Here is a 21,675-nt window from a genome sequence, read left to right as displayed (position 1 = left end):
AATAACGTTCTTTATTCCCCAGATCATTTCCTTCAGAGCCATCTGCCTTGCTCTTGGGTGATCTCTATTATACAAGATTAAATTTGTGTGGTCACCGTGAGCACCTTTCCCAAGAGAACCTGATGGAATTGTTTTCTAAATTGCATATTAATATATCATCTTGTGTATCCAAGGTAATTCTATTTCCAAATTTCTCAGTGAATGCACTAGGCTTCCTATTACACAAATAGTTAACTGTTTATGTATAATTTCCTGTCATATGTAACTTAAAAGAAAGTAACAACTGTCATTTAATCATAATTGCACCCCTTTTGTTAAGCCTTGTGCTGTACAACACAAATGGCATAATGAATTGTGATTTACTCCTTCACAGGTACGACTCTTGACAGTAAGAATTTTAAATCACTTTGACACGCTGCTTCCTGCTGGAATGGAGGTAATATTTAAAGTTGTAATTTAATACACCAGCTTTCTGAGTGGCATTCTTTATACAAAGGATTGCTATGTATTAATGTAAAATAATACTATTCAGCAGGATGGGCACTCAACTTGGGGTGACTCAACTTGAGTCGCACTTGTCACTGCCCCCAAGGACTCGACTCAAGTTGTGGCAGTCACTGACTCTATTTGTGGGTACTGGCTCAAATATTGACTATGGACTCAGAATGACTTTGAGTCCCTAGCTTTGTAGTGTGTTGGTGTATTCCTGCTTATTTGTTTGCCGCTTCTGTGTCATGGTGCAAAGACTCGTGGGTGACCTGGAAGCAGGCATTTTGAAGGATGGCAGCAGTGGTGGTAGGAGGGTATGTTGGTTCCAGGAGGTGGGACGGGGGGGTTGAGGGGACGGTTTAAGATTGTTTTTTCGGGGGGTGTGCGTGCATGAGGCTGTGGGAGGGACCAGAAGGTGGGAGCAGCCAGGCCACAGGGAGGGGGCTGATTTACATAGTGGAACAAACGGCTAATTTTTTTTTCTGGATAAGGGAGGGGCGAGAGGAGGCAGGGAAGCCAGGGGGGAGTTGTTTCTTTTCTAAACAGGAGGAATGGCTTTAGCTCCTCTGGTGCACTTTGCATTTGCTGACTGGAGTTCTGATGGGATAGGAAAATCAGGAGGGTGTTAAATGAAAACTCCCACACACACCCCGCCCCCCACCTCTTTTTTTCTGTGAAATTGAAACTTGTGACTCGAAATGACTCAGGCTCATGACTCAATAGACTTGAAATTTTGTTCAAGTCAAGTTGCATGGCCATGTGCTATGACTAGTGAGTTGAGACATGGGGTCAGTGACTTGCAACTCAGCTTGTGACTTGAGCACATTTCTGCTATTGAGATGGTGCCTGAAAAGTTAAGGTGACAATAGTAGCTCAATCACTGTATAGTTCTAAGACAGATTTAAAACCTCAGTCCTGCCTAAAATCCCCATGCAGTGAGGCAGCAGCACTGGCACAGCTATCACTGTATCCCACTGCTGGAAGTCTCCTCGGAGCAAGGAGACATTTATCCCCTTACCTCTGGGCAAACCCCAGCAGCCGCTATGGGTCAACGTGGACCTGCGCCACCCCAATCACTGGTGCAAGTTCACATTGACCCTGGAATGCAGATCAGACCTGGGAAGGGGGTTGGGATTCAGTGTGTGCTGCCACCCGCCAGTCCCACCCCCTCCCAGGCCTGATCCATCCTCTACCCTGCCCCATCACCATGCCGTTCTGCCCACCTCCTCCCCTGCCCTGTTCCACCGCCTCCCACCAACTCCCTGAGCAGGCTTACATGCTCTGGTGAATCTCCCTGGATCCACTGGTACACTGGACAACGCTCTTGCCTCCCTGCCAGTGACTGTACAGTACATGTTGGCAGAGGCTGCCTTCAACTGCTGCAAAGCATCCTCTGCCCACATAACGGTAGTTATGCCAGTGGGGGAGGGGAATAGGATTAAGCCATACCTCATTTTTGTGGAAGTTCCTATTGGATTCTTTTGCTTTGGAATTTTGGAACTTACAATCCATGGGAGTTTTATTTTGGAGAAGTTTAGGGCAAAGATAGTTTTGATTCAATCATGTATCCTTTGATTCAGGAGTGGATAGGAATAGCTGAAATGTTTAAATTAAGCCATTGCTGCCCAATGTTGCATATACGCAACAAGGATCAAGTGTGTACACCGGTGGGCTGGGCAGAAATGGGTTAAAGCTGTGTTTTTTTTCTTCCTGAATGAAAACACATTTGGTGTTGCTATAGCCCAGATGTCAAGTTTTATGTCTTCTCTGGTTTGCTAAGGATGTGGACGGAGGTGAGGGACAGTCTGTGTTTCCCATATTGCTGCAAGCTGAACTGGTGCCAGCCAGTGTTGGCGATTATCGTGAGAAGCTGCTGCACTTGAGGAAGCTGAGGAATGCACAGTTCCTGACCCCTGAGGGACCTTTGCGTGAGGTAACATGTCAGTGTGTTGAAAGACACATCATAGCTGTCATGCAGAAAATAAGCTTACCTTTTTATTCAATCAAAACACATTTGATATCCTGTGCCTCGCGATGGTAACTAGTTGCCAGAACAAACTAGCCATGGTTAATTTGAAGATCAAGGAGCTTCACAGCACACACAGCACAATGGCCTCACTATTCTCTATGCAAGAGAATGAGAAACAAAACTGTGTACACAAAACTGTGTACACAAAGGTGTGGGCTGTGACTTAAATTTTCAAAACCAGCCCTGCCAGAAAAAATGAAAACAGTATAGGCTTAAGGAAGATTTGTTTCTATTACCAACAGTGCTTTTAAAATTCAAGAAAAGTTCTCTTGTTTTCTTTGAAGGGAAAACTTGATGTTGTCTATATTTTCTTTTGCATTACTAAAAGATTAACTTTTCCTTTGGATCAGACTTCAGTGTTTTATTTTGTTTAGCAGTTCTCTGTTGTCAAGCAGGATGAGATCTTTGCAGGGGGAAAGTGCAGAGTTCTGGGGGAATTGCATCATTTCCTCCAGGGCTTGGCTGGGCATCCTCTGTATAGAGATGTGTTTGAGGCTTGGCCAGATTTTGTCTTTGTTATAACAGCATTCTCCAGTGCAACACTTTGACACCCACTCCTATGGGGAAAATTAATGATTCATTTGTGTGTAGCTAGAACACAAAGGGATTAATTTGGGGAGATCATTGGGTGAGGAAGCATGTATAAGTGTGCTTTTTGCCCCTGGCAATGCTAGCTATAATCTACTCTAGACTGCATACCCCTGCTTTGAGGGGTACTGTTTTTTGGCTGTACTAGAATCCGATAAAATGTCTGTACCGAGGGCATTCTATCTTATTTATTTTTGTGAGTTTAAGGGTACAATCCTGAGGTGCCCTTGGGCCAGTGCAAATCCCTTGCACCAGCTCAGAAAGGTTGCAAATGTGCCATAAAGCACATTTGCGCCTCCTATAGAATCAGCTGGGCCAGCACATGGACGTGTGGACAGCCTGCAGAGGCTGAATCCAGCCTCTACTCTGACTTGTGGAGGGAGCCTTGTGTCGCCTGAGCTTGGCTGACACAAGGTTCGGGGGGAGGCGTGGGAGGGAGACATTCCAGGGTGGAGGGCGGTCCTGGGGGCGGGCGGGGAGCTTGAGGCGGAGCTGGAATCCTGCTGTTATGCTGGATCCTAGCCCACATTCCTGAGTGACTGCAAGCTGCTCTGCTCTCCTCAGACTTATGCCCCCTTAGGAGGTAGCGCTAGTCCAAGGAGGCCCATTGCGGCTGCAGTGGCTTACCCAGGGGTAAGGGGTGTGAGATAGGATTGCATTGTAAGTGGTATTGCTATATTGGGCTCTTGCTGTGTACAAGAAGAACAAAAAATTTAGAGCAATTTAGCTTAGAAAATTGATAGCTAATAAACTGGGATATCATGGACATATACAAAAACCCTGAATGGTCTGGGGGTAAAAGCACATTGGAATAAACTCTTATGAAATACGAGAACTGAAAAGAATCAGTAAAATTATTGCACTGAAAATATTAGGGCAGGGGAAGCATTTTTGAAAGAGCAGATCTTCTTTTATAGATATTAAACCCGTGATCTTCTTTTATATATACTTATTAATGGCATAGATCTTTAAACAAATGACTTTGAATATTATTCTAGGTCCCCCTACGGTATTTACTGGGAATGTTATATATCAACTTTAGCCCATTGTGGGATCCTGTGATTGAGCTCATAACGTAAGTAAAACTTTATCATGAAATGAATTCTTTAGATTTCCAGCCTTTCCTACTTCTAGAGCTCAAGAGGGGTAACATTTCTTTCTTTTTAACCGGTCTGCTTTAATTAACCTTTTAAAAATTCAAAACTGAAACTGAGAAAGAGTGGCTAGTTGAAGGTTATCCAATGGGCAACCCAATCCTAACTAAATCCCCATGTGGCAATGCAGTGGTGCTGGTGTGTTTTCTGCAGTTTTACCTACTGGATTTTTGGCCACTGGAGGCCTCCTTGGGGTAAGGGAGCATTAGTACCCTTGCCCCGGGGTAAGCCCCAGCAGCTGCCATGCGTCAACCTGGACCCACATCAGCTCAATAACTGGCACAAGACTGAGTTGATCTGTGAAAGTGGATCAGGTCTGGAAAGGGGTTTAGGATTTCACATGCACTGCCTCCATTGAACCTACCCCCATTCCAGGCCTGATCTGCCCTCCTCCCACCAAATCACTGCGCCGTTCCACCCACCCCCACCCTCTCCCCACCCCATTCCACCCCCTGCTCAGGCTTTCCTCCTCCGGCAAGCATCACTGCCCCCGCCCCAAACATCCTGTTCTCGCCTCTGTTCCACCTGCCTCTCTGCCACCCAGTGCCACGCTCATCTGCCCAGGTGGGATGCAGCACTTGCAGGACAGTGCAGGCCATCCTGCCCGCGCTGCTTTCTCACACAGTGTTGAAAAGTGCTTTATGGTGCTTTTATGACACCCAGTGCCAGTGCTGCAGCTGCAGCGCCAGGAGTCTCAGAACCGCCCACTTAGGAGCGGGCTGCCTGTCTCCCTAGTCAGTTTTCTGTCCTTTTGTCTTTATAGCTGAATGATGATAAAGTATACAACAAATGCACTTTTTCCACAATAGAGATGATGTGATGGGAAATTATACTGTTGAATTTCTACCTGTCACGCAGCCAGTTAGCAGTACAGATGAGTATCAGAATGCTTAGTAGTGTATGTGTACCAAATGGTACCTTAACATTGGTAGCTAATATACTGTGAAAGTGGTTAGTTACCTAATGTTTGCAAACACCTTTGTTCATTTTTAATTAGTTCTCATGCAAATGAAATGGAGAACAAGCAGTTCTGGAAAGTCTACTATGAACATTTGGAAAGAGCTGTGTCCTATGCTGGTAAGACAGGCCTCGTCTCGGCCACGGTGAAAGTTGCATATGAAATAAGTTGAGAGGTTTCTGATTAAGTATAGGTTAGGAGTATTGCTTCTGGTACCACCACCAGCTCCTCCTCGTTCCAGAGCTAGAATTTAGAGGGGTTGGAGTCTTGCTGAATTATTGCTTCCTTTCCTGTTGCTCTCCTGTGTTCCCAAAAAGCAGGATTCCTTGACTGGTTTGGGACAAACTTTATACATAGCACATAGAAGCTAAGTACAGGTTGAAGTACCTCTTATCTGGAATTCCAAAATATGGAATACTCCAAAATATGGATTTTTTTTTTAGAATCAGCATGACTTTTTTTAACTTTTTTTGCATAAGTAAAAACTGTCACTGCATAAGTAAAAAAGTCACAAACTGTGTTTCATGCACAAACCTTTTTCATGCACAAAATTGTTTCATGTACAAAGATTGTATAAAATTACCTTCAGCTGTGTGTATAAGGGGCATATGAAACATAAATAAGTTGTGTGTTTAGACTTGGGGCCCCATCTCCAAGATCTCTCATTATGTATATGCAAGTATTCCAAAATACAGAAAAATCAGATGTCCTCCTGTGGATCTCTGCGTTCTCACTTGCCAGGCATTTTTTATTAGCTACTTATTGCAGTCAGATTACTAAATACAATTGCTTCCTACCATAATGCTGATAAATGTTCAGGAATGTGTAGAAGAGTTTTAAAAATGATTTCTTGTAAAACAAAAGCCTTGTTTTTGCCTCTTCCACAGAGGGGGAGCTTCATAATCAGTTGGAAGAAGACCAAGAAGGCTTTATAGATGGTGAAAGAGAGAAAGGCCATGAAGGAGAGATCAGAACCTTTTATCTTGACCAACTGAAATTTCATACGTGCTGCAGTGAGAGATTGAATCATGCAAACTTTAGGTTTTTGCTTTGGAAGGCGATGTCAAAATTTCCAGACAGGGTGGAACCCAGATCAAGAGAACTTTCCCCACTTCTCTTAAGGTTTATTGAGTAAGTGAGAATTTTTACTGAGGTAGAGAGAGAGAAATGTTATTCTCTTGCTTTTGCATTTAAGCGCTTCTGAAAGTTACTTTGAAGACAATTTAAAAGTTGACTGTTCATAGTTAGTGTGTGCATGCGCGTAGTGGCGGCACTGTGTATACTCACTAAAATGTGATTGGTTAGAATTGGGAGGACAAAATTATGGCGAGCAGCATGACAAAAGACACATACAAAGGAATAGGAGAACAAAAGAAAAGTGATAACTTATTTTCATTGAGGCAGGTGGAGGAGAAAGAGTGTGTGTGTGTGTGTGTGTGAGTGGCTTGAGGTTAGTGACTAGAATGACAGGGACTTCAGGTAAAGACTTAGTGAGAGGGAAAGGTAAGGTAATTGTGGTTTTATTTAATCATACAGCAAAATGCAGCATCATTATATAAAATTCATAATATACAAAATTATATTTAAAATATAAACAACAAGCAATAAATTAAGACATGGTGAATAAAATTGTGAATAAAATAACATATGTATATGTTATATACGAGCAGTTACGGGCAGCCCAATCCTGAGCTGCTCGGGGCTGTGGTGGCGCCAAAAATGTCTGCCACCGCATCCTGTGCACTTCAAACAGCCACAGACGGCACCTCGGGAAAAGGGATCTTTTGTCCCCTTCCCCCGCGTAAATGCAGTAGCCCCGCAATGGGGCTACTTGATTTACCGCCAACAAAGGTTGGCTCTGAATCAAAAGCCTCTGTGTTGGGTGGTGAGCCTGACACGGAGACTTTGGATCCGGTGGAGTGTTGCCCCACCGGTCCCGTCTCCCCCTGCCCCCTGGCACGTCTCCCCCCGTTCTCTGCCCCCCTCCCTGGAATGCCTCCTCACCACCTCCCCCCACGCTGCTTACCAGCAGTCCACGCAACCACAGAGGTTGGGTGCCCGCCCTCCGCCGGCCAGCGCTCGGCTACCACCAGCACTCGCCCAGCATTAGGGCCCACAAACGTGCCTTAGTGCACGCCGGCAGAGAGCCGGCACACCGAGCCCAGGATTGGCTCTAAGTGTCTAAACCTATGGCTGAATATTTAAATCATTTAACCATTGGACAGCAGTACCCTCAAGTTGATGTAGTTCCTGCAGAGAGCCAGAGTACCTTCTAAGAAGGCATTCCATTGCAATGTGATGTAAAGTTTGTGGAAAAGTCCTGCAGTCATAATTAAGATTATCAACCAACCCCCATTTGTATTTCCAGTATTGGCACCTGCCATGGTTAGTACGAATCCAGTTCAGCACTGTCTAGTTCCTCCTCAGAAGATCAAAGCCATAGGGATGTTGCACTGGATCAGGCACTAGATTAAGCAGATCTGGGTTGGAAGTTGCCCACTCCTGACACCATGCTGTCTCAACATCAAAATCTTCTCTGACTAATTGCTGTCCAAATTTCCAAATTTCTAGAATTTAAGTCTGAATCCTCATGTATAGGTAATAGTGTGTTTGCCTTGCATTTCTGCCACTCCCTTTTTAAGGCTAGTTGTCTTCTAAGATGTGAAGGTGGTGTGTTAGATAATACTGGTAGTCAGTTGGAGGGTGTTGATTTGATGGTTCTTGATATTAACCTCATAGAGTGATTAAGTTGGATGTCCACTACTTTTTTATAGGCACCGTTTAGCCATACAGGGCTGCAGGTAATTGTGGTGACTTGAAGAGAATTTCCCTGAGGGGAAAGGCAACCGGCAAGAAGACCAGCTAGGAAAAGGCTGCAGTAGTTTTAGTTTTGAATCTTTTTTCTTTTCTTAAATAGCAATGAATATTACCCTGCAGACTCACTAGCAGCTCCAGCACAAAACCTCAAAAAGAAAAGTGGGGGTCATCATGGTATAGAAGAAGAAGATCTCACCAAGGAGATAAATCAGGCTGTCACAACAGAGGATGAGAAGAATGATGAGGAGGAAGAGAAACAGGCTTCAGAAGAGCCATTAACTGAAGGAATGCCAAAAAAGAAAACAAGAAGAGCTGCTGCAAAGTATGTTTTGCTGAATCGCAGGAAAAGAAATAATATTCACAAATAGTGGAGAAAGTCCCTTTTGAATGTCATTCAGCTTCTAGTCCTCTTCTTTCCCCCCCCCCCCAAGTGCAACTTGGATGTTTTTAAATGTAATTGTTTTTCTTGTTGTATTTCCTGTCATTCAAAAGATTTAACAAGATAACTCTTTAATTGCACACTGTGAATCAAAGAGCAGGAGCTTTTCCCGCATTGGAAAGGGGTGGCCAATCATGTCTAACACTGCAGAGCTAAATGTCTGCATTTTCTGGATCGAAGCCATCAGCCAGAATTCAGAGAGGCCTGTATATGAGCACAAATTGCTTTCTGAGCATGACAGAACTCTGGCCTCAAAATGTTCTTGGCATTTTTCAAGTATTGGGCAAAGTAACTCCTGGGTAAAAGATTTACTGGCAAGGTGTTAATGAATGCTTTAGCAAAAGCTTTTTCTCTTGACCCTGGAGTCACCATATAACTGTCAGATTTATACCATTGCTGTTCAGGCTATGAGCTCTAATTTGTTAGTGGAGGTTTTCCACACAGGGTTGTGATCCTGATTGGGTTTTGTACCTGGAGGATGGATAACAAGATGGAGCCAATTCTTGTTTTCTTGAACGCTACTATGCTCACCTGATAACGGTCTGGGAGACTGACTGCGGTTTCCCGCGTAAACTGACCTCCTTTGAGTAGTTGGGATCCATATTAAAGTCACTGTGGTTTAAAAAATAAGGGCTTCACAGTTTCAGAGCACATACATCCATGCAGGCATAGCATTATGTAACACAATCATTACAGCATTAACACACAGTCAGGCAAATTTACTTTAAATTCAGTAGAGATTATTTTCAACTTGGGTCATGACCATAAGCTGGATCAATTAGTGAATGGCCCAAAAACTCAGTCTCTGATAAATTCTGATGTCCTGTTTATATTAGTCCTCAACTGCCTCTGAACTTAAAGAAAACACTTGAATAAAGTTGTCCATACCTTTCTATTCTTCCACTTCCCAGATTAATAATCTTGTTCAAGGACCTGAAACAACTGTTTCCCATTGATGGTTTTTGTGTCCCATTTTGTTTTTCAGACAGCTCATCGCCCACTTACAAGTGTTCGCAAGATTTTCAAATCCACGTGCATTATATTTAGAACCCAAATTAAAAGAACTCTATACCCAGGTGAAATGTTACAAGCATGTCTTATTTTGTTTGGCATGCGTGTGCTGTTGTCTTGCATGGACTGTGCCAGTTTGTAAGTGACTCAAGGCCAAATTACACATTCCATTAAGCATATGTTTGGCTTTGATGTGTTAGGTTTTTGTTTTTTTAAAATTATTGCAGCTGCAGGCACCCCACTGCAGTGTGGGTGACACCATGGGGAGCTTCACTTCCAGAGAAAAGAGTAGCCACTGTGAGGGAACAGAATTGAGTCTGTGGTAGAGGCAAAAGGTGCATGCCATGGCTAGTGAGGATTCCTAAGCATGGGCTGCAGCTCAGTGGTAGACGCAGAGCCATGTTTGTGTAAGGTCCCCAGAATCAACCCGTGGCATCTCTGGTTACAAGATATATAGAAGACAGGTCTGTGACAGACCCTGAAGGGCTGCTGTCATTCACAGTAGCATTAGGGACTGGATGGCCCAGGGCCTAATCTTATCCAATTTTCTAGTGCTGGTGCAGTTGTGCCGGGGAGGTGTGCACTGCATCCTGTGGTGGAGGGGCAGTCACTGGGGCCTCCTCAAGGTATAGGAACACATGTCCCTTACCAAGGTGCTGCATTGTGGCTACACTGGAACTGGAAAGTTGGATAGACTTGGGCCCCCAATGATCAGTATAAGGGAGGGGTTTGTGTGTGTGTTTCACATTTGTAAAAATTGTGTGTACAGATAGCCTCTATTCATGTTAATGATTTCTAAAAGGAAAAAGAACTCCCTTATGAATCCTGTTACCTTGCAGTTACTATTTTCTATTGTTTCTCTTCAGAAGAGAAACAACTTGTCATAGAATATTAACCGTGATTTGCTAAATTAATAGAAGACAAAATTGGCCACTTTTGGGCTCTCTTCTGATTCTTATTTCTTGTAAAACATGATCTTCAGCTGCTGTCTCATCAAGACCAGAATGTGCAAAAAGTAGCTCTTGACTGTATCATGACTTACAAGCATCCACATCTACTGCCTTACAGGTAAGAGTTCTCAAGTATGGTTTGACTGTATGTTTTGCACTAACCATACATGGAAGAAATATTGTGTGTTGAGAGCAAATTGAGGATGTATGAGTGGATACTATTTATTTATTGCATTTCTACCCTACCTTTCCCTCACAGATGTGGGCACTCAAGGCAGCTTGTATAAAATCACAATCTACAATAACAACACATAACATTAAAACAATCACGTGCATTTCTTGATTTATCCACTTCTTTCCCTCTCCCCATCAGACATACACAAAATTTGTTTTTAGGATCTTTGACTTTGTCTTCTAATACATTGTGTGGAGGAGCGTGCTCCTGATGTTGCATTATATATTTATAGAGAGAATCTGCAAAGGCTACTAGAAGACAAGAATTTTAAAGAGGAAATAGTTCACTTCAGTATTTCTGAAGAAAATACAATTGTTAAAACCCTGCACCGACCAGAACTTGTTCCTGTTTTAATGAGGTGAGACACTTCTTAAGATGTTTATATGAACTTAGAAGCCTAGATTCTGGTGGATCTTTTACAATTCAGTAAGAAAATATAGTTACCTGTTTTTAAGGGAAATTTGGGATATTTTGACCCGCTGCTCAAATTCTACTATGAACACCCAGTTCCCCCCCCCCCAAACGAAAGAAGTACATTATATTATAAAATCCTTTTTATGTTGTAATGAAAAACTGCATCCTTTAGGTAATCCCCTGAAATGGCCTTTTATACATTGAGCTTCTGTTGTGAGGCCTAAGTTTCAAATCACACTGCTAGCAAAACTTCCTCCAATAATCATCCTGGAGGTGGCACAAAAAGCAGATTCCACATGTGAGGTATTTTGTGATGGTATTTGAGTGCACAGCTATAATCGCTGCTGCTATCTTGAAAGCATCAGTTAAGTATGTGATGGTGTTCTGAGAAGCAATCAAGCCCAACCGACCAGGCCTTCTGCAGGTAAGCCTGTAGCTTCTGATATCTTAATGTGATTTGTTTTCTTTTTGGAAGGATTCTATATGGCCGAATGAGAAACAAAACTGGAAGCAAAACACAGGGAAAGTCGGCTGCAGGAACCCGCATGGCTATTGTTTTGCGATTCCTTGCTGGCTCACTGCCCGCAGAGATCAGAATGTTCCTGGATCTGCTTTTTGAGCCTGTGAAGCACTACAGCAATGGTATGCATATATGATGGGACACTTTGCATCTTAACCCAAGTGCATGTACCCAAGCACCCATCTCCACCAATAATAACAAAGTAGGCTTGAGGGTATTTGACAATTTAAAGAGGAATGAATTGCTGTTGATTTTGTCTGGAAAGTTGGACATAACTTTGGTGAAGCTTGCACCACCAAGCTTCCTTAGGTAACTTTTTTTTTTTTGGCCTCAGCTGTACTTAGTTTGTGTTGTTCCTTAGTTATATTTTGATCTGTACCTATCCATCTTCCTGCACGTATGAAGATGCCTTACTGAATCATTCTGCCCAGTATTTTCTCCTCTTTTTGATTTTTCTTTCCTTGCTGTTTGAGATCCTGTTCAAATGAAGATGCCAAAGATTAATGTTTCACATTTATGCATGCTGAGCATGTGTTATATCACTGGGCTGTGATCCCCAACATTCTTGTTGATCTGTGCTCCTTGCTTATAGTGCAGTGGCAGCAGAGAACAGTGGTTCTTCCTCTTATTTATAGCACCCTTAGAAAAAGTATAAGACATACCCTGTACTAGCTCTTAATTTTGACTTCTGCTGCACTAAGACTACCCAGTTTATGTGTTTGTTCTCAGCATTTGAAGCCCTGCGTTGCCTTTGTTATGCTCCCTTGAATTTTCCTTCAGTTTTTGATATTTTCCCAAAAATTTGGTGCCTTGTACTGGATGTCAGATTGCAGCTGAAGCCCATTTAGCGTTTCTTACTATTTCCTTGATCATCAGAGTGACTTTCCTTTTCTAATCGCAGTTATACTATATGGAACAGTACCTTCACAGCACAATCCTGTGCATGCCTTCTCAGAAATAAGTCCCACTGAGTTCAGTGGGTCATGCCTAGGTGTATGTAGTGTGTATAGGACTGCAGGCTCAATCTCTGTGTATTGGAAGGATTCACTGTTTTCTTCCTTTCCTGTAGGACACTGCCACTCAGCAGTACTGCAAGCAATGGAAAAATTGGACTTAACTCAAGTCCTGCCTCTGGGTCGCCAGCATGGCCTTTTCAACAGCCTGGAAGTAGTTCTGAAAAACATGGGGCATCTGATCAGCGAGTATCTCCCAGAGATTTTGCAGATCTTACTTTGTATGACAGCATCAGTATCTCACATTCTTCAGCAAAGAGAAAAGGTGAGAAATACGATGTGGCTTATGTGTTTCCCCTCCACCCTTTGCACCTTTAAGTAACAAAATATTGCATGGTTGCTAAGAAATTGTAAAATCTATAATGGGGCTTTCAAGAAAGGCTCAAGTACTGGTAAAGAAAATCAAGGTTTGTTAACAGGTTTCTAATCAAATAGATTTGGGAGTCCTGGTTTGATTACTTACTCGTGTTTCTAGGTAGCCATCACTGAATGAAAATATATGGACTGATGGTGGAAATTAACATGTTAATTCTGACTTGCAGGAATTTGAATGTCAAATGCTAATTTATTTCAAAAATATTTCAGTCTTTGGACTGAAAATGCAAGATCCACAAACCAATTAGAATTTTATTGCTCGTTGTTTGGGTTCCTTCTAAGTTTTAAATTAAACCTGTGGCTAGAGTAAGAGAAGAGTCTCTCCTTTATGACGTTTCTGCAGCTTAACTTATCCACTATTTTATCAGCAAATGTATATATATCTTGGCAACGTCAAGAGGCTTTATACAATAATTAATTGCTGCAGCACTTTTCCTTGGCAAGTGTTCTTTTAAAGAGCCCTGCTTCAACCATCTGTTATGATGTTGCCCTGTTAGTTCTGCTCTTGGCAGGGATTCCTATGTTAGGATTGATGTCTTGTTCTAATGTTGTACAATAGTAAACTAAACAGAAAGTGAGTTTAATGTCATACAAATTAGTCTGTTTATTTTACAGGCCCAACTCAAGCACCCCTTGAAGCAGGTGCAAATGTCACTACCACTGCAGACCCATTCAAAAAACTGTGCAGAAGGCAGCAATTCTTACTGCCTCACCTCACTCCTTCCTTGTGTGGTCCCTTTAAACAAAGCTGGAATTGCGAGACTGAGAGCTGGAAGCGCTCTCAGCATTTCGTGGTTAGTTTAGAGGGATTGCATGAGGAAGAAGTAAGGTGAGGGAATCAAGAAGCAGATCACAGCTTTCTGATTCACTCCCCACTTGCTTTTAGCAAACAGGGAGCAGGCCAGGATGACTCTGTGCATTGCAGGCTTGTGAAAAGCGGTGGCAGTCTTGGGGTAAAAGGCACCTGAAGTTTGCCATTCCCTGCAACCCACCATTTGACATGAGCCTCTTCATTCATGAGCCAGCCATGCTTGCATTGGATCTCTGATTAGAGCTATGAGATATATACAGAAATAGAATGTAGCTAATGCCCTTTGGCTTCAGTAGCACATTGTCTGCCACCTACCATACTTAATAACAGGGACATCATCATCATGTTTACGTTTATATCTCCATTCTGATTCAAGAAGACAAATATGGCTCTCTTTCCCTGTGTTATTCTCACAGCAATTCTGTGGAGTAGGTTAGGCTAAGAGAAAGCTCAGTGGTAAAGTGGCGTTTAGACCCAGACTTTACCAAGGTGGCTACTTTCGCCCCCTTCCCCCGGGTGAATGGAGTAGCTCCACAATGGGGCTACTCGGTTCATTGCCAACCCAAAGGTTGGTGGTGAATCAAGTGCCTCCATGTTGGGTGGTGAGCCCGATGCGGAGGCTTTGGATCTGGTGGAGTTTGCTCCACTGGTCCCGCCTCCCTCTCGCCCTGCTCCCTCCCCCAGCATGCCTCCTCCCCGCCTCCCCCCCATGCCTCCACTTACTTCTCTGCTGCTCAGTGGTCTGTGGGAGACCATGCTGAGCTCATGACTGGGCTCTGAGGCTGCAATTCTAGCCACACTTTCCTGGGAGTAAGCCCCATTGACTATAATGAGACTTACTTCTGAGTAAACATGTATAAGATTGGGCTCTGAGTATGTATGGGAAGGAAGTTCAGTTTGAAAGCGGTAGATGGTTAGGGTTAGCAGTTTCAACATGATTTGCCTGCGCCTGAAGCTCTTCCCCTCTGGCTGCTAACTGAGGAGGCATTGCTGTGGCTTCTGCAGAATCTTTAGATGTTGCTTTCCACCGAAAGCTCACAAAAAAAGTGATAATCTGGACCCCAGCACTTGCCTGAGGGTGTTGCATGTTGACTTTCAGTTATTCTTTGAAATCCATTGTGAGTTTGATATTATTCTGGGAATGCTTCTAAACCAATTCAAGATGCATGGACCTGTGATGGAGCCACTTTTTAAAGGTTGTGCCTGAAACAGAAAGAAAATACTGATGGACCTGATTTGGAACTGAGCTGAATTTTTTTAACGGTTTCGTTCCCTAATTACATGGCTACGCACATGTTTAAATTGAGGGAAAAGTTATTCTTTTCACAACTTTGTTACTGGTGTCCACAGTAATCCCTTTTGTAGTTGCTTCTTGAACAAGTTATTCAGTAACACTGAGACAAAAAACTAATTCATTAACTTCTGGTTTAGCAAATATCTTTCAATGATGTCATTTGTTAAGCTTAAGTTATTGCCTTATTATGTAGTGTGGTGATAAAAGTCATTTATGGACTGTGAGAAGACTCTTTAAGTTATATCCAGTACTTTTCTCAATAAATTGGTCATTCATTGTAGACTTAGTACTTCCACTGGTGTTAAAGTTTGACTTTTTACACTAATGAATAGAGTTATGGTTTATAGTTTCCCATTGTTTTCTTTTGTGATAGAATCTATCTCCTGCAGCCTCATTCTCCTTGGCATGTCATCTGTTTTACATTTTTTTATTCAAATTTTTGTACCATCCTTCAAGGAGCTCAGGGTGCTGAACATAGTTCCTCTGCTCCTTTTATCCTCATAGCAACCCTGTGAGGTAGGTGAGGTTAAGAGATAGTGACTGGCCCAAGGTCACCCAGGAAGCTTAATGTCTGAGAGGGATTTGAACCTGGATCTTCCCAGTTTAAGTCCAACTCTGGAACCACTGCACCATCCAGACTCTAAAATGGATTTTAAACCATAATTTGCTACATAATGTTTAATGTTTGTTTTTCCAACAAAAACTGTAATCCAATGCATATTTGCTTCGGAGTCTGCTCCACTGTACTCGGGTGACTTCCTTCTGAGAAAATATGCACAAGATTATGCAGGAACTCTGCTAAGGGTGCTAATTTAGATCTGACTGAAATGTTACAATCTCCCGCTATGAGAATGCTACTTAGTGAAGAAGCCCTATCCCTTGGTGGTACTCAAGTGGTGGGTGTGATGTGTGTAAACGTCTTTCTCCTGTAGCTCCATTATTCATTATAAAAGTAGTAGTTCAACAAAGAAAAAGTAAAAGAAAGAAAGAATCTATTTGGTAAAAGAAAAAGTATCTTCTCAAAGTCATCCTAAACTTTTGCATATCCCTGACAGGATGGTTTTGAGAGGATGCATTCAGGAACTAGCATTTAGATGTTGGGTCCTCTGCACAGATGAAAAATTGCAGTGAAGAATAACAACCAGACTAACCCACAGGATTGTTGCAATTTGTTTTACAGATTCAACTCAAATTTATTAACCCACTGAAAAACTTGAGGCGACTTGGAATTAAGCTTGTAGCTGACTTCTTCTCTGACTTTGAAACATATAACTTTAGTGTTGAAGAGATCGATGCTGTGTTTCATGCAGTTGTGTGGCCCCAGGTAAGAGCAGTGTGAAATTGCAAAGTTGTGCACTTGAGTGCATTCCTGTTTCTTTCCAGTGTTGTTCAGCATTCTCCCAGAGTCTGGAGTGGTATGGGTATTTAGGGGAAGGGGGAGAGGGAATGCAAGAACAAAACTTCCAGGGTACTATTTCACTCTAATTTTGATTTCCTTTTTTTCCCTATTTTCTCAGATCACCAGACTTGCCTCGGAGAGCCAGTATTCTCCTTCTCTTTTACTCAAAATCATTCACATCTGGAGCAGGGACCCCAGGTAAGATCTGAACTTCTTACAGTACAACCCTATGCATGTTTACTTTAAAAGATCTCTCTGTTGTTCTTTGATAAGAGTCTTTTTTAACAGCAAATTTATTTCATTGCTTAAACTAATTCCTTTTCTTGGTTGTTTTTTCCCCTCCAGATATTTCCCCTTGTTGGCCAAGCAAAAACCAGGTCATCCAGAATGTGATATATTATCCAATGTATTTGCTCTGCTATCAGCAAAAAGTCTATGTGAGACAACAGCGGGTGTTGTGATGGATGTCGTCGACAGCCTTCTTAGCACTCCTGATTTTGAACCCAAGGACCAGCTTTGTAGCTTGACGGTGACTGACTGTGTCTTAACTGAAGATGATGAAATGACAGGAGGTAGGAATGATCAGGAGACAGACACTATTGATGGTGGCTGTTTCAAGTGATTCATCTGTACGTGGAAAAGTGGTTTGTTTAGCACACATCAACTTGCTTATCATATTTATGCTCTGTAAACTGACCTTTGCTTTGAAGCTCCCCTGTACAGAATTTATAGCTCTAGGATAAAAGGAACATGAAATATAGTCATGGTATCCAGAACGGAGCTGTCTTGCAATTTTGGCTTTTAGCCACTTATAGTTTTTAAAAAAAATAATTCAGATTTAAAAGAATTTATAGCCACCTTTGGTGGTACATTGAACACTACTGCCCCCCCCCCCCCACCACCAAAAACATTTGTTGAAGAAAAAAAATTTTTGGACAGAACTCATTGCTGGAAAAAAAAAATTAAGACCATTTCAGTTTTTTCAGTGTTCTGAAATTACAGATTAATTTTGGGCCAGGACTACATTGGGCCAAGACTACATATGTGAATTTGCAGGAGATGATCACGAAGTGCGGAAGACATTGAGATGTGTCCTAACTCTGCTGCTTGTTGAAGGAAATCCTAAACAGAAATATCGCTGCTCTTTTTTGCCAATCACAGTCCCTCACGATCCCTGAAATACACTTCTGAGGGTTGAGGAATCTTCTAAAGTAAGATAGGATGTGGCATGGGGGATTTCCAGGGAAGGGGAAGTCAGCTAAAATCATCCCCCATCCTTGTGCGGACAGAAATGCCACACAAATTTAGGGTAGGATGCAACCCAATGACTAGTATTTAGCAATGACTAGTATTGCTGGTAAATTGAATGAGTACGTTAATAAATTAATATGCATTTGAGCAACCAGCAATCTAAATCTAAACAGAGATCAAAAGCTGAGAAGCGTTTCTTATCAGTGCTAAGCAACACCATCACTAGCAACTCCTATGTTCAGTGGTACCCCAGGAAATATCGCAGTACTTTTGTGATCAATAGTCAGGGGATCTAGTGTGCTGGAAGCCATAGGATAATCTGTTGTTACATTTTCTGCAGGTTAAAGCAAACTTTGATAATGATAAATGATAAGCCATGTTTACGAACACAGACTTCAACTTCCAACATCCATTAAACCTTCCTGAGAAGTTGAACTCGAAGTTTCTGGCTTTAGGTCAGGCACAAGACAGGTGCATAAGAAGAGCGTGTGATAAAGGGGTTTCGAGATTCATATTCCACTGTTTTTAGGAGTCCTTCCTGCTTCACAGGAACCTTGGAGTGTCTCTTAACACGTGGCAACACAGGAATATTGCTTAAAGGAATAGGAAAGCTCAATGTATTTGCTGCTCTATCACATACAGTGTGTGCAACTAGAAATAGAAGAGCATTTAGTAACCTCACTCTCTCCATTCCAGATGTTCTTGACCAGGGTGTAAAGCTGATTCTCCCCCATGTCCCTGCCATTCTTCAGTATCTCAGCAAAACTATGTCAAATGTAGACAAGATGAAGAAAAAGAAATATAGAGTACAAGTCGGTAAAGAACTCAACATTCTTTCAAAGTAAGTGCTTCCTTAGTGTTCTTAAGAGTGTAGGCTTATAAGGGTTGTTTAAAGACAATGTTTTGTATTTGAGCCATCCACTAGGCTCTTGGGAGTTGACACTACAGGAAGGCAGTGTCAGGAACTGCCTTATTTCAGGTGGGCCTCTGGAAACTGTTATTTTCTGGGTGCTGACTTGAAACTGCTTGGATCCAATAACTACCGTGGTGTGAAGTGGTCCAAACTCTGATGGAGAACTAACATTGGTTCCTGCACCAAAGTGCTGAGATGTTGTTCTTGGTGGCTTTCCTTAGAAAAGTTACTAAGTACCACTGAGGGAGCCTCCACTTGCCAGAGCAGGTAAGATGATGGGAGAGGTGGGAAGGAGTGGCAGGAGGGCAGAACAGGTGGGGAGGGGGCAAAACCGGGTGGGGGGCATAATGGGCAGGGAGGCTGTAGCAAGGGAGGATCCATCACGAAAGGCCCAAGCCAGATCCTATCCCTTCTGGCAGCAGCCTCCTCGCGCCCTTTCACTCTTTGGACTTGTGCTAGCAAAATAGCTGGCATAGGTCTCAGGAGACCCATTATGAGTTGGGGAGCTTACGCAGGGGTAAGGGGATTTAAAATTCCTTTTCCCTGCAGAAGCTTCCTAGCCCACCTCCCCCATCGGATGCAGCATTTGCCAGTTTGGCGTCCCAGTAAGTGTGGGGGGAGGAGGATAGGATTGGGCTGTAAAGTTTCTCAGTAAGTCTAAGAAATACTAAAAACACAGATGTATCAACATAGTGTTTGGAGACCAATGGCAAACAGAGATCAAACAGTTTTTATTCATCAATTTATTATATGCTTTGTAAGCAGAACATCAGTAAAAATATCCAGTGTGCACATTAACAAAGTATATTTGTATAGCATCAGTTTCTACTTCAGACAATTGACTCATTAAATGGTGGCAGTGGTTACATACTATATAACATCTTTCTGTCCTGTGTAGAATCAGCAAGTTCATTAAGGACAAGAGCCAGAGTTCCATCCTGATTAGCCTTCTTCTTCCTTTCCTTTACCAGAGTAATATTACACAGGTAGGTTTTGCTTTATTTCTGTGGAAAATCACATTTTCTTTCACATGAGATTGTTTTTTCTTTTGAACTTTTAAAATGTTTTTGCAGATCATTGTGATCTGGTGGTAACTGGATTTAAGCCAGTGTTATTTCATCTGTGGGTCTTTAGCATTTTTTTTTAAATTTTAGTTATTTTCATCCCACTTTTGAGGCAAATTTTCAAAAGTGCTTACATAAAAATACTAAAACAATAACTCATCAGTAAAAAGCTATGCAATAAAAATATAATAACTGGCCCTATCCTGTGAAACAGTAGGTGTGTACCCATGCTGTTCTTAAAAATAATCCCATGTCTTCATTCAGAAGAACAGTGAGATTAGATTGTATATTTTGGGGTGTGGTTTGCGGTGGAAATGACCCCAAGCCCAGGAGTATCACCAGTTTACAAATTTGTGGTTTTGTTTTTTTAAAATTTTAAAAGGGAACTGTCTAATCTGGGAAACGGTACTTACGTGTCAGACCACCCCCAGATCAGCCCACTGAACACGGGCCACGTGGTATCACAGACAGTGAGCATATGCTCAGTCTAACGGTGTCTGCAGCACAGAGAACTCCATATGGTACAGTCACACCATGCTTCTTATTAAAGGAATAAAGAGAGAACAGAAGATATTGAAAGCCCTCCAGCTCTGTCCCATTCTTTTTTCTCTTGTTCAAGAGTGCTATTGTCATTCCCTTGCCCGTAATTGCAGAAAGATGTCTCTTTCCAAAAGTTTTCTTATTTTAGCTTCCTCTTTCCTCATCAGTTCTCTTCTCATCTCCTCTCAGTCTGAGAAGCCTCAAGTGTAGTTTCAGGTTGATTGAAGCAGTAAGGAACTCCAGGCAACGTGCTTTGTACTACTAAAACAGGGGTTGATCTGTGCACTATCTCTTGAACTTTCAAGTAGTGCCCTTGATTTTAAAATTCCCTGGAGTGTTGGTAAGTGACAGAGTGTGTCATGACCAGAAGCTTCAATTCCCTTTTTATACTGTACTAATGAGGCAATGCCAATGCCCCTTTGTTCTTGGAAAGCCGGTTTCCATTTTACTGGGAGCAAGCACAGAAAGAAATCTTGGAATATACGGGCGTGGGTTTTTTAAAAAGTGACAATAAAAGATGCTCGAGTGGATTTCTTGTGCTGATACTGTGGCATCGTTCTGAAGGAAGTGCCTCCTACCCCCTTTCCCACTAATACAATCCGATAACTGGTGTATCTTGCTGACTTACCTGGGAAGGAAGACAGTAGGCTTATTTAGTACAGCGTGCAAGTATAAAATTCTGTGTGATTGGAGGATTAGGAGACCTTCATTTTCCAGATTGACTTATCCTGTTGACCTTTTCTTTCTTTTGCAGAACAATATCAAAAGCATTGTTTGGCCATGTAGGTGTATTTTGTCCATCTGCTGCTCAATACTTATTGTCTAATTAACCTACCAAGTATCATGTTTTAACCTACCAGGTTTTTTGAGGTATCCACAGAGGAAATAAGTCAGTAGGTCATTGATTGGCATATTTCAGTTCACTAAATCTTGCTTAGTATATGACATGCACATGTTTGTATCAAAAGTCTCATTAAAGGACTTCATGAAATGAGTTCTCACAGCAAGGGAATGATTGTCCTCCATATTTTGAGATCTTCCCAGACCTCTTTGTTTCTTTCAGGACACAGAGATTGACATTCTTGAGACAGTACAAAATTTGCTGGAGCATTGCACGAGTCCAGCAGACTTCCTCAAACCTCTGGCAAAACTGTTCTCTGTTGTTCAGAACAAATTGTCTCGTCAGACCCTCTGCACAGTTTTTCAGGTATTGTATATAAACAACTGCAGTCCAAGGAGCCCTCCCTTTCTCCAGGCTTGATATGTAATGGGTGCTCGCTCAGGCAATTGTTTTGGGCCCAATGTGAATTGGATCCAGAATGGCCCCATTTCAGGTTAAAGCACTGAAATGTTACATTTAGCTACACTGAAATGTAGCAGTGCCTGCTACAGCACTGCTAATGTTATTGGA

General features: G+C 42.3%; 1 protein-coding gene across 1 annotated transcript in view; it reads left to right on the top strand.

Moving 5' to 3' along the window:
* Positions 1-21,675, top strand: part of UTP20 (UTP20 small subunit processome component) — a 73,689-nt gene that overhangs the window by 23,244 nt on the left and 28,770 nt on the right. The window contains exons 16-33 of the mRNA XM_066634674.1: positions 23-173; positions 374-436; positions 2,270-2,422; positions 4,105-4,181; positions 5,258-5,337; positions 6,106-6,349; positions 8,136-8,357; positions 9,460-9,550; positions 10,468-10,553; positions 10,903-11,028; positions 11,560-11,726; positions 12,674-12,882; positions 16,278-16,421; positions 16,615-16,694; positions 16,842-17,068; positions 18,444-18,588; positions 19,559-19,646; positions 21,328-21,471. Coding sequence (XP_066490771.1) covers positions 23-173; positions 374-436; positions 2,270-2,422; positions 4,105-4,181; positions 5,258-5,337; positions 6,106-6,349; positions 8,136-8,357; positions 9,460-9,550; positions 10,468-10,553; positions 10,903-11,028; positions 11,560-11,726; positions 12,674-12,882; positions 16,278-16,421; positions 16,615-16,694; positions 16,842-17,068; positions 18,444-18,588; positions 19,559-19,646; positions 21,328-21,471 — 2,497 coding nt within the window. The remainder of the gene's footprint in view (positions 1-22; positions 174-373; positions 437-2,269; positions 2,423-4,104; positions 4,182-5,257; positions 5,338-6,105; positions 6,350-8,135; positions 8,358-9,459; positions 9,551-10,467; positions 10,554-10,902; positions 11,029-11,559; positions 11,727-12,673; positions 12,883-16,277; positions 16,422-16,614; positions 16,695-16,841; positions 17,069-18,443; positions 18,589-19,558; positions 19,647-21,327; positions 21,472-21,675) is intronic.

Source organism: Tiliqua scincoides, chromosome 7, assembly GCF_035046505.1.
Source record: "Tiliqua scincoides isolate rTilSci1 chromosome 7, rTilSci1.hap2, whole genome shotgun sequence".
NCBI classification, from domain to species: Eukaryota; Metazoa; Chordata; class Lepidosauria; order Squamata; family Scincidae; genus Tiliqua; species Tiliqua scincoides.
The sequence above is the reverse complement of the archived record's forward strand: the minus strand, read 5'-3'. Positions and strand labels throughout refer to the sequence as shown.